The sequence below is a fragment of the Giraffa tippelskirchi genome, chromosome 6, assembly GCF_054371585.1.
Source record: "Giraffa tippelskirchi isolate mGirTip1 chromosome 6, T2T-mGirTip1v1.2.pri, whole genome shotgun sequence".
Lineage (NCBI taxonomy): Eukaryota > Metazoa > Chordata > Mammalia > Artiodactyla > Giraffidae > Giraffa > Giraffa tippelskirchi.
Window position 1 is genome coordinate 75,642,085 of NC_137280.1, and position 11,324 is coordinate 75,653,408.

Genomic DNA, 11,324 nt, shown 5'->3' on the forward strand with positions numbered 1-11,324 from the left:
CCATTGTGCACAGCGGTCTCTGAGCTGCACCACGCCCATGCCTGTCCTTCAGTCTCTACTCTGCCTGCACCATTCTCCCCAAGGACCACAGCACAGTCTCCTCCAGTGCCCAGAGCACCTGCCCCTCTGTGGATCTCCTCCCCCCAGGCCTGGTCCACCACACTCAGCACCGAGCCCACCTGGGGCAGCCAGGAGGACAGGGAGCCCCTGCAGAACGGGGACCCAGGAGGCTGGCCTGGGCAGAAACAGTGCCCCTCTCCCAACGGCCCCTCACACACCTCCTGCCTCCACCCCAGGGAGGCTTCAATTATCCACAAGTCAGCCAGTTCCTGGGACTGCCACCTCCTTCCAGAAAGCCTTCCCAGCCCACGGCCCATCCCTAACCCCCAGGGGAGAGGGCAGGAGGCGAGGCCGCTCAGAGGCAGACCTAGGCTCCAGGACCCCAGCCCTTGCTCTGCCCTGCCTGCTGCCCATGGCTCCCCCAGGAGCCATGACCTCCTCTTTGATCTTCAGCGGCCCCCTCCCAACCCAACTGGGAGCCTCACAGGGGCTCACAGACTACAAGTCTGTGCTCAGACTGTGCTCAAGACAAGTGCTCAGCTGGCCGCAAGAGTCAGGGGACCTGCCTCCCCTGGGCCCTTAGAGCCAGCCCATAGGCGCAAGGCCAGTGCCCTGGGACCCCCGCCCTGTCCTGTGTTTTGAGGCTGTGTGCCCACCCCTGCAACACCATACCCCCCATCCTCATCTTGGGGGAGCCAGCCTGGAAGCAGCTAAGATGGACCCAGAGGGCCCACCATCCAGGCAGAGGGTGGGTGCCCTTTCAGTTGTGTCCTTGGTGTAGGGGTCTCCTTGGGACAGCCCCCAGGAAAATCCAGGAGTTTTTCACCTTCTGACAAGGAGACAAGGGTTCTGGGGGTGACCGGAGAACTCTTTGCTGCTGCACCTCTTCTTCCGTCTTTAAACCTCTGTTTCTACCTAGTCTTTGGATGTCCCGTGTGTGTGCATGCTGTCTCTTCCGTCCTGTCCGACTCCTGACGACCCCATGGACTGTGGCCCACCAGGCTCCTCTGTCCATGGGATTCTCCAGGCAAGAACACTGGAGTGGGTTGCCTTTTCCTCCTCCAGAGGGTCTTTCCGACCCAGGGATCGAACCCGGGTTTCCCGCATTGCGGGCAGATTCTTTACCGTGTGAGCCACCAGGGATGTAGTGTAAATCACCTCAAATCATCATCCGGCCCCACGCCCTGCCACGCAGAGCCAGGGTGAGGAGCGAACAGCTCACCTGGGCCGCAGTGGAAGCCCGGGGCAGGTGCCATGGCGCAGGGGCAGGCAGAGCCCGTGGGGGGATGTGAGGAGCAGGGAGAGCCTGTTGGAGAAGGCGAGGGACAGGGAGGGCGCGAGGGAGGGGTCACGCGGGCTGGACCCCGGCCGCGCTGGGAGCCCCGGCCGCGCGTGCGCACTGGCGGCCCGGCCGGGTGCTGCGCAGCTGCGACTTGACAGCTGCACCCTCCCCCGCGTTCCCACCTCTCTGCGCCCGGGCGCGTCGGGACAGCCGCGGGCACCGGCGGTGGCAGCTCGGCGTATCACCTCCCTTGCCACCCGCGCGGCGCAGCAGGCACGCGGCCCCTCCAGATGTGCGGGGCCCGGGGCGTCCTCGGCGGAGGCGGGGGTCCGCTCGGGGCGGCGCCATCTGACGTCCCCTCCATCCATCAGCCCCACCCTGCGCGCCGCCATCTGTCTGCGGTGGAGCCGCGCTAGGCCAGGGGTCAGGGCCGGGAGGGCCCCGGCCCCTCCCCACGGCCAGCCGTCCGCGGCCCCCCGGCTCGTCCCGGGTGACGCCCCTGCGGCCGGGACGAAGCAGGGCAGGAGGGTGTCGGAGCTGCGGCGCCCGAACCTCTGCGGAGCCGAAAGAGGAGCCCCTGGGACCCTCCTTCCCAGGACTCCGCTCTGGGGCCTTCTCGGGTTCAAACACGTCTGCCTGCTGCGGCCCTCAGTGTGCCCCGGGTCCTGCTCCCACGGCCCCCAAGCCCGCGTGCTGCCGGCTGCAGCTCTCCAAGCGCCCCCTCCAGGCTCTTCGGGTTGGACCCTGAGTGCCCTTCACCTCTAGTTTGCGACCTCCGACCTCCGCAGCCCGGGAGCAGCGAGGAGCCTGGGAGGACTTTGCCGCTGGTTCACTCTGCTTGGCCCCTACTCAGGACCGCTAACGGGGTCCCCCTGGCCCCCGTGGCCATGCCTCCTCTCCTCGCCTCGGAACCTGGCTGAGCAGCAAAGAGCCACGAGGGGGGCCGGCTCCTCTATCCCTAGAGGGAGGCTCCCCATCACCCGCCACTTTCTTTACAGATGAGGAAGCAGAAGCTTCGAGGGAGTGTGGCCATCCTCTGGCCGTCCCACCCTCTGCACCTGCCCATTGGCTCCTTCAGGGAGAGGACGGGTCTCGTCCTCCTGCCTTGGGGGAGTGGGATGGGAAATCCCCCAGGCCTGACAGTGCAGGGCAGGCACTGTGGGCTGGAGGAGGGCCGCAGATCTCTCAGAGAGACCCGATCCCGGGGCTCCCCACCCAGCTCCAGCCTTTCTTCTGCCCTCTCCCTGCCTCCTCTTTGTTTTCTTTCTTTCTTTTTTTAAAATCTTATTTGCTTGTGCGGGCCTTAGTTGCGGTCTGCAGGGTCTTTGATCGTCACTGCAGCGTGTGAACCCTTAGTTGCAATATGTGGGCTCCAGTTCCCCAGTCAGGGGTTAAACCTAGGCCCCCTGCATTGGGAGCTCAGAGTCTTATCACTGGACCACTGGGAAGTCCCTCTTCTGATTTCATCAGTCTTCCTACTCCCCATCCCCGTCCACTCAACCCCATGACCTTGTGGGGAAGCGGCCACTCAGAGGAGATGGGCTGCAAAGGTGTGGGAGTCTGGCCAAAGTCACCTGCCTGTCAGGCCACTGGGTCCTAGTCCCCTGTGGGTTTGTGGCTGTTTGGGGTGAGGGAAGGGAGAGCTGGAGGGCAGAGGAGCCCAGGGGTCACAGGTGGGTCAGAACTCTAGAGAGGGCATGGGCCCTGCCATGCAGCATGGGCATGCTGCCCTCATGGCCAAGAGCTATGGTCAGGGCTGTGGCCAGGAGCCCGAGGACACGTGTTCCCTGGGAGAGCTGTCTCCAGAGAGAGGGACTCCCCACCACTGGATGAGCTCAAGTCCTTTGGGCGGGGGTGCTGAGGTGGAGAGTGGCCGGGGGCCAATCTGTCCACAGTGGTTGGAGAGGGACAAGAGAGGCCCAGGGCCAGGGCCAGACCTGGGAGACACAGGAAGCAGAGCACTAAGGACAGAGGACCTGAGGACCTGGGCTGACTTGAGGGTGGGGCCAGCCTGGGAGAGCCAGAGGGGAGGAGCGCCCACTGCCAAGGTTGCCCTTCACCCTCCTCCAGGCTCAATCAGGCTGCTAATTAGCATCCTGACCACTCAATTAATTAGGCTGTGGGCGCTTAATTATGACAGAGTGCCCGGCGGGGGTAGGGCAGCGTTATCAGCCTGGGCCCCCCAGGAGCCGAGGTTTATTGACCAGAAAAGACATATGAGGAGACCCTGGCAGCAGGGGGTTGCCGGGTGAGTGAAGGGGTAGGGGAGGCAGGAAGGAGCCCCTCAGCCCTGTGGGGGGCGGGCAGCCCCATGTCCTTAGCCTGGCTCCCACCCAGGCCCCTGGGTGACCCTTTCCACACCTCTAGTCCCTGAGTTTCTACCTGAAGTCATCTCAGGCAGGGTGGATGTGTGGCCTGGAGTCCCCAGAGTGTAGGCCACATCCATGCCCAGCCCTCTTCTCTTGGGGCCTAGAGCAGGTGTGTGCCCAGGCCAGCCAGGTGACCTGGCATGCTCACCCCCAATCCGTCTGCCAAGCTGTTCAATTTATGATGGACCACCAACCACAGTGGCAAGGCTCATGGCCCTCCCAGACAAGCCCAGCCTAGAGACTACTGTTCTGTGGGCAACAACAGTCAATTCGGTGTTAGCTTTTCTCAGAAATGACAAGAGATTGTGTCTTATCTCCCAACTAGATGATCATGAATCTAGCAAGGTCCACAGTAGACACTGATGGTACATGATGCAGTGGTGATGGTGGTGATGTTACTGGTGGTGATGGTGGCAGTGATGGTCATGGTAGAGGTGATGGTGGTGGTGATGGTCATGGTAGAGGTGATGGTGAGGTGAGGGGCCCTGCCTTGGGATGCTTCTTACAGGCAGAGTGACACGTGTCTTGAACACAGCCTGGCAAGGCTGAAGGAAGGTGCCCTTGTCTAGGAAAAGCAGTGCAGGCTGTGGGCCCCAGGGACCAGGGCGGATGTTTGGTGGGCTCTGGGCTGCTTCTGGCTCCTGACCTCACCGTCCATGTGGGGAAACCCAGAGTAGAGCGCCGCTTGACCTTTGACCTCTGTCCCAGATGGCCTGTCCCAGGCACACAGTAAGGCCACACTGTTGAGGACCCCAGTGCCCTCTGCCCAGCTGGGCCTCGGAGGTGATGGGGACCCAGAGGGACAAGCATGTGGAGAAGAGAGACTGGGGCAGGGTGGGGCCCAGGGCCTCTAGGTGTGGCTGAGGGGCTGGAGGCAGCTCCCTAATGTGGGAGGCGGGGCCGGAGTCCCCAGGGGTCTTCCCAGCACGACCTGCAGTGACCCGCACTCCCCTACTGTGTGCCTGCGGTCCCCAGGCAGGTCTCTGCTGATAGTGGTGTCTCAGCAGAGGGACGCCCGTCAGGGATGGCAGGAGGCCCCCGCAGCAAGGCCCTGCAGGGAGCAAGAAGACCAGGCCAGACCCAGAGGGGCCTGAAGCTTCCTGGGGAGGGAGAGAGGTGAGCGGCCCCATCCTGGCTCTGGTGGGATGCCCGGGGCCCCTGCGCTGGCCTGGGACGGACTCTCATCAGCTCTGGGAAGCTGAGAGCCTAGACTTCCCCTGAAGGCGAGGCCAAAGAGGACCCCTGTCCCAGGGGCCATGGACTGGAGGTCGGTCCCAGGGAGTAGGTGGAGCTGACCCAGCTGAGAGGGCCAAGGACTGGCACCCCCCACCCCCACGGCCCTGGTGGGCGCTGGGAGTCAGATACAATTACTCACTCTGTGCATCATAATTACCACAAATAGCCCATTAAAGAGAAATTACCATCAATATGATATTAGCAGACAGCGGGGCAAATGAAGAAAGAAAAGTGCTTATTCTCCCATTGTCCCCTTAATGGGGACACAGGCTGGAGAGGCAGTGATGCCCCGCTCGCCGACCTGACCCCCTCCTCACTGCCTGCATCCTTGAGGGACCTGCAGGCCCAGGGGCCATGGCCTGGACTGGCGCGGCCCTCCGCCCCTCCCAAACCCAGCTCCGGGGGACCCAGGCGGCTCAGGCTGTCCTCCACTGGCCACCCTGCCGTCTGGCTGGGGCCTCCCAACCCGGGCTCTTGGGAAAAGCCTAGCAATAGGAGGGAATCTGAGCTCTGCCTGTCCTGGTTCAGCGTGGGAACACCTTCAAGTCCCAGGAGCCCAGACTTCTGCTAGACGTGGCGGCAGGGGTACGGGTGTCCCTTCCTGGAGTCTCCAAAATAACGGCCAGCATGGCAGAGAAGCAGAGAGAGATGGTCAGTGGGACCAAGAGCCGGAGAAGGGACACCCCGTGAAGGGCTCAAGAGGATCCTGCGGGCAGGTGGAGGGTCTGCTGGCAGAGCCTGTCCCAGCCACACTGCGGTGGAGGTCTGCCCCCGGGGAAGCTGGCCGAGCACGCGGGATCGGGGAGGGCGGCGTGGCGAGAGCGGCTCTGTGTCCCCAGAGCACTTGGGGACCTGTCTTGGGGACTGATAGCCAGAAGGCTACCTGACCCAGGAGGTACTTGCAGGATGAAGGACCCCGAAGTAGGACAGAGCAGAGAGCCAAGAGGGTGCCTGCCCCTGCCCTTGTGCCCCCCCTGGCCCCACCTGTGTGCCAGGCCCCCATCTGGGCTGTCTCTGGTGGTAGCAGGTGGAGCCCAGACTTCAGCCTTGAGGAGAGAGAGCCACGGGTAGGGGTCTCAGGGAGCCCTCCCTGCTCAGGTGAGGGTGCGGATGGAGACTAGGGCCTCAGTACTTCTTAAGCAACCCAGGCGAGCTGGAGTGGAGCGGGAGCCAGAGACCGGCTGGGGGAGGGGGGGCAACCGTGCACGGGAAAGGTGGGCGCTCTAGGAAGGGACGAGACGGCGGAGGGGAGCCTCACAGGGCCGGTCCATCTCTCCACCCCTTTTTCCTGTTTTCCCCTCTCAACAACTATTTTTTAATAGTTGCCAGGCACTGTTGTAAGCTCTAGGAAACCAACAGTGAAGTCACACAGAGGCTGCCCTCCTGGAGCTGACATTGTGTGGTCAGGAGAGCCAGAGTGAGTGAAGAAGTAAGGTGTATTAGAAGTGATGAGAGCCGAGAGAGAAGCAAGCCTGGGAGCAATGGGGGCCCCAGTGGTACAGGTGATACAGGCTTCTTGAATCTGCAAGTGCAAGGTCTGAGGAGGTCTCTGAAAAGAGGGGAGAAGGGGACAGAGGTGAGCAGGTTCTGATGGGAGAATAATAGTTTTGGAGTTGCCCCATAGCTTTTTGCAGCATCCACTTACCTGTCCACCCACCCACTTACCCACCCACCCATCCATCCATCATCCACCCATCCATCCATCCATCTACCCCCATCCATTGATCAAGCAGCCATATATCCTTCCATCCAGCCACCATCCTCCTCTCTTCCCACATGTCCTTCTAGCCCTCCATCTTCCTAGTCACCCATCCAGTTTTCTGTCTGTCCATCCATCCATCCAGCTAGCCAGCCAGCTCATATGTATCAAGTGTCTTTTCACTTCACATGGCCAGTCCTGACCCAGGTTGCAGCTGCTATCCCATAAGTGGTCTGGACTGTGGGAGTAGGAGTCTTGGGGTCTGGATCTGGCCCCTGGATTGGGGGCCAGTTGCCTGGGGCTATAAGTCATGCTTTCCTGGATCATGATCTCGACATGACCCTAAATGCCCTGTCTGAATTCAGCTTAATTCAGCTCCCCAAACTCAGTAGTATTTGCTAAGTGATGGGAACACAACTGGCCCCTAAGAATAACCCTTGGTGCACAGGTCTGGGCAAGGGCAGTGCAGGGACAGCCCCAGACTGGAGGTGGAGGAAGTCTGAGGAGTAGGGGCTGGGCAGTTCTGTGTGCCCCTCCTGCACTTCTTCCTTCTCTGCCTGCGTCCCACTGGAGCCAGGAGCCTGGCATGAAGCTCCTGCAGGTGGTGGCTTCCACAAATGTGGTCATGGTTTGCAACCCCTTCTGCAAACCCTGCCCCAGTATACCTGGAGAGACATGTCCTGCTCCCCTCTGTACAGAGCCTCCTCTTCCAGGAAGCCTTCCCAGACTGACATAGGACTTGCCTTTTCTCCTTTATCCCTCACAAAGACCCTGGTGGACACAGGTGTGGACGTGGGGAGCTCAGTGTCCTTTTCACCAACAGGGTGATTGAGCCCACAGAAGTCACTCCTGCTACTTTCAGCTGGTGAGGAGCAGACTGGGAACAGAATCAGGTCTGACACTGGCCTTGGTGTGGGTGGGGTGGTGATTGGGGTGGGGGAGCCTGGGGAGCCAGGGGAGGTGTCTCCCCAACCCGACCTGGTCCCTAGGCCTGGCCTGTGCCCACCTGGACTCCCGTGACCCAGGGCCCAGGTGTGGACAGCTCCGCTCTGCTCCAGGGAAGGGGCCTCGCCTGGCTCCAGGTGGAGTGCTCCACAGCATCCGGTGCTTCCTGGACTCTTGGGGTGTCAGGGTGCTGGTGGTGTGTCTGCAAGCACCCACAAAGTACCTGAGGGGCTGCCCTTCGGGTCACCCAGACCAGACTCTGACCCTGGCTCTCCTGGGGGGCTGGTGGGATGGAGGGACCGGCTCTGACCACTGTGGGGGGGCGGAGGCTCTGGGGCCAGAGTTAAGCTCACCGCAGCCCGGGGGACACCTGTGTCACCCCCAACCACAGAGGAGACTGAGGCCTGAATGGGGCAGTTGTTGGCCCAGACCTCACCCCCCTGGCAGCCCAGGGAGGCACATGCCCTGGCACAGCGCCCCCAGAACCCAGAGGGCTGAGAGGAGGGCAGTCAGGATGCCACTCAGGAGAAGCAAGAGGGTGAGGCCCCCAGGCCAGGCCTGCCTGGCTGTACCCCTGCCCCATTTCATCCCCAAGCAAACCTGTGGGAAAGCTCAGGGCTCCCGCCCCTCTAAACCACAGCTTCCTCTCAGCCCTCCCCTGCCTGCCTCCCACAGCCCCTCCTAGGCTACAGCCCCATGGGGTGGGCCCACCTCCCTGCTCAGGCCAGGCCGGGCACCCCTGCCCCTGGTGGCTCTTTGCCTCTCCTCTCTGGAGGCAGATCCCCTGCCCCCTCCCCCACACCCTCACCCGCACCCTCCCCCACATTCTCCCCCACCCCTCCCCCGCACTCTCCCACCCCTCCCACACACCCTCCCACACCCCTCCCACACCCCACCCCTCCCCCACACTCTCCCTCGCCCCTCTCCCTCCCCCACCCCCACCCCTCCCCCGCCCATGTTACTGTCTGCAGTGCTCACCTCACTCTGACTTACTTTATCATTTACTTAACTTGCTGACGGGCTTCTTCCTAATGGAGCAGATCCCGCCCCGCCCCCGCCCCCCAGCGCAGCCCCCAATGCGCACCAGCGCGGCCGCTGCCGTTCCGCGCGGCGTTCACACCCGACCGCCCCTGAGTAACAGGTCCCGGCGCGGTGCTTCCACGCGTGTCCCGCGGCGACCCAGCCGGAACATCTCACACACTGAGACACACATCTGGAAGTGCCACCTCTCGACACCCTCTGCCACTCACACCCGCAGTCACGTGTCCCAGCCTGGGAAGGAACACGGCCCTCCTCACCTCCGCCGTCAGCGCTGGAGGAAAGCCTTCTTTGGCGCGGGAGTGCAGGTCAGGGACCATCCCCCACGGCCACCAGGGCCCCTCCGGCTCCTTCCCCAGCTCCACACTCTGGGGGTGCCCTGGGATAGGGAGGAGTCAGCTGTGTTGTGGCCCCAGGCAGGGGCTGTGGAGCTGGCTGATCTGCTGGCCACGTGGGGTGGGGGCTTCACTGTTGATGGCAGGCGGAAAAGCCCTCCGTCCATGCCTGTGTCTGTGGTGGATGAGCAGGGGACCGTAGAGGTCAGCAAAGGGGATACCAGGAAAGGGTCAGAGCCAGCTGAGGCGACAAGAAGGAAGAGCCGCCTGGGAGAGGAATCAGAGAGCCCTAAGGCCCCAGGGCTGTGGTCAGATCCCTCAGGAGCTGGAAGTGAGGGCACCGGGGAGCCACAGGCAGCTCCTGCCTGGAGCTGAAGAGGAGAGACCAGAAGCACGAGGGAGAAGCTGGGGTCAGGCTCTGGGTGGGCCCTAACCTCGCCAGTTGTGTTTAGAACCCCTTCTGTCTCAGGGCAGCAGGGGGCATCCTACTCCCTCTGTGTCCTCAACGCTCCCTGGGGCACCTGTGTCCTGCAGACGGGTGCCTGCCCCTCCCCCGAGTCTGTCACTGAGGAAGAAGGGGCAGCGGGACCATCCTTAGCAGAACAACTGGGCACCTGGGCATCACCGGCTGGCCTCTGGGGCCCTACTGGGCCCCACTGAGCCCCCACGCCCAGCCCCCCACACCCAGCCCCTCATCTGCAGAGCAGGCCATTGCCACCCCAGGACCATTCCCAGGAGGCCATCAGGAGATCTGGAGTCTGGTGCATACTGGACACTCCACGACAGTCCTGGGCCCTCTCTGAGGACAGGGCGGGACGGAGGGCCATCAGAGGAGGGCGGTGGGAGAGGAGGGAGACCCGTCTCCTGGGGGCTGGGACCAGATTAGAGCGAGGCGAGTGTCCATGTGGAGGACATCGCGGAGGCCCCAGGGTGAGAGGGAAGGAGCCCAGGGGAGCTGGGGTGGGCCGGAGCGCAGTGGTCTGGGAAGGCGGGGTCCTTTGAGCCTGGCATGGCTGATCCCAGTTGGCCTCAGGCCCCCTCCCTGAGGTGTCAGCCAGCAAGGACTCCAGGGTCAGGGAGGCCAGCGTGGAGGATGTGGTGAGGCTCACCATAGTGCAGGGCCAAGAGAGACAGGCAGAGGGCTGCTGCTGCGGGCAGCTGGAGCACCCCTCCCCCTCGGCTCCTGCCAGCACTAGGCTGACATCCCACACCCACGGCCTGCTTCTTTCAGCACCACCCCCTGACTTTTGGGGGTCTCCCTACAGGCCTGTCCATCTCCCACAATTGCCTCCTCCTGCGATCAACTCGGGCCCCAAAGAAAACCTGGTCTCGGCCCCCTGCCCTGTGACTTCAGTCTGAGCGCCCTAGAAATGCAAGTCAGGCACCTGCATTTTAGCAGGGTTCTAGCCGAGTAGTGAGAATGTTCCGACCCGGTTCTCCTCCCTCGGTGAGGACGCAGGGTATACCTGGAAGCTTCCTGAAGGAGGGGGCCGGGCTTCCTGAAGGAGGGGGCCGGGGACGAAGAGGAGCCGGGGAGCAGGCCCCGCCCCCGCTCCGTGCACCTGGCTGGCCCCTGGCTGGCCCCGCGCCCGCGATCGCCGCTCCATCCTGTCCTCCGCCCCCGCCGCCAGCCTTCTTTCCTCCAGGGTCGGGGGCTAATCGGCTGTGACAGCTCCAGCCCTCAGCAGCTGAGCGATGTCACCGCGAATTAGGCAGGCGCTGAGCCCGCCAACAGCAAATTACTCGTCGCTGCGGCGCCGGCGGCGACAGCCTCGTGAACAGCCCGGGGCACGTGTGCCGTAGGCTCGGTCCGAGTGAGGGTGTGGGGGAGCGCGCCCCGCGGCCCCCCGTTCCCAGCCGTCCCCACAGCCCTTCCTTCCCAGCACGGCAGCCCCAGCCTTTCTGCGGCCCCCAGCCCTTGCCGGCGCCCATCCCAGCCTGGCCCCCCACCCCCGGTCCTCGCCCACCTCCGATGATCTGGTCCTTCGGAACTCGGCCCGCAGGGATAGGAGCGCGCCTCCGCCTCCCGGGCCGGCGATCCCCTGCGGGCGACCGGGAGCCAGCGCCGGCGGCCTCCCCGCTCCTCCGCCCCGCACTTGCCCAGTTCAGGCCCTGGCTCCCCGGCCCTCCCCGGCCCTCCCCGGCCGGCCCCCAGCGAAGTGTCCTCCCAGCCCTCTGGGGGTGGGGGCTCCGGCTCTAAACTCTGCCGCCTGAGGACGCTGCAGCCCGCCCCTCCGCCCCCGCCAGGGGCCATCACTCTCCGCTCCCTACGCAGCGCCCCTCCCGGAGGTCCTCGCAGACAGCCCCACCCGCAAAGAGCTCCTCTCATTTGCCTGCCTCACCCCACCCCTCCCGGCTAC

At 63.7% G+C, this 11,324-nt stretch overlaps 1 protein-coding gene across 1 annotated transcript; it reads right to left on the bottom strand.

The window, feature by feature from the left end:
* Positions 1-5,117: 5,117 nt before the first annotated feature.
* On the bottom strand, positions 5,118-11,058 carry LOC145509124 (uncharacterized). The gene is made up of 4 exons (XM_081497066.1): positions 10,932-11,058; positions 8,890-9,008; positions 7,653-7,793; positions 5,118-6,496 (listed from the first exon to the last, which is right to left on the bottom strand). The coding sequence occupies exons 2-4, from the start codon at positions 8,947-8,949 to the stop codon at positions 6,263-6,265; spliced, it is 435 nt and encodes a 144-aa protein (XP_081353192.1). The 5' UTR covers positions 8,950-9,008; positions 10,932-11,058; the 3' UTR covers positions 5,118-6,262.
* Positions 11,059-11,324: the final 266 nt, after the last annotated feature.

Excerpts from the sequence above, each read along its gene's own strand:
- LOC145509124 (XM_081497066.1), bottom strand. The coding sequence starts at position 8,949 with ATGGTCCCTGACCTGCACTCCCGCGCCAAAGAAGGCTTTCCTCCAGCG. Across the intron at positions 7,794-8,889 it reads CTCCAGCGCTGACGGCGGAG|ACACACCACCAGCACCCTGA; the intron begins GTGAGGAGGGCC and ends GGGTGCTTGCAG. Across the intron at positions 6,497-7,652 it reads CCTGGGTCACGGGAGTCCAG|AGACCTCCTCAGACCTTGCA; the intron begins GTGGGCACAGGC and ends CCCTCTTTTCAG.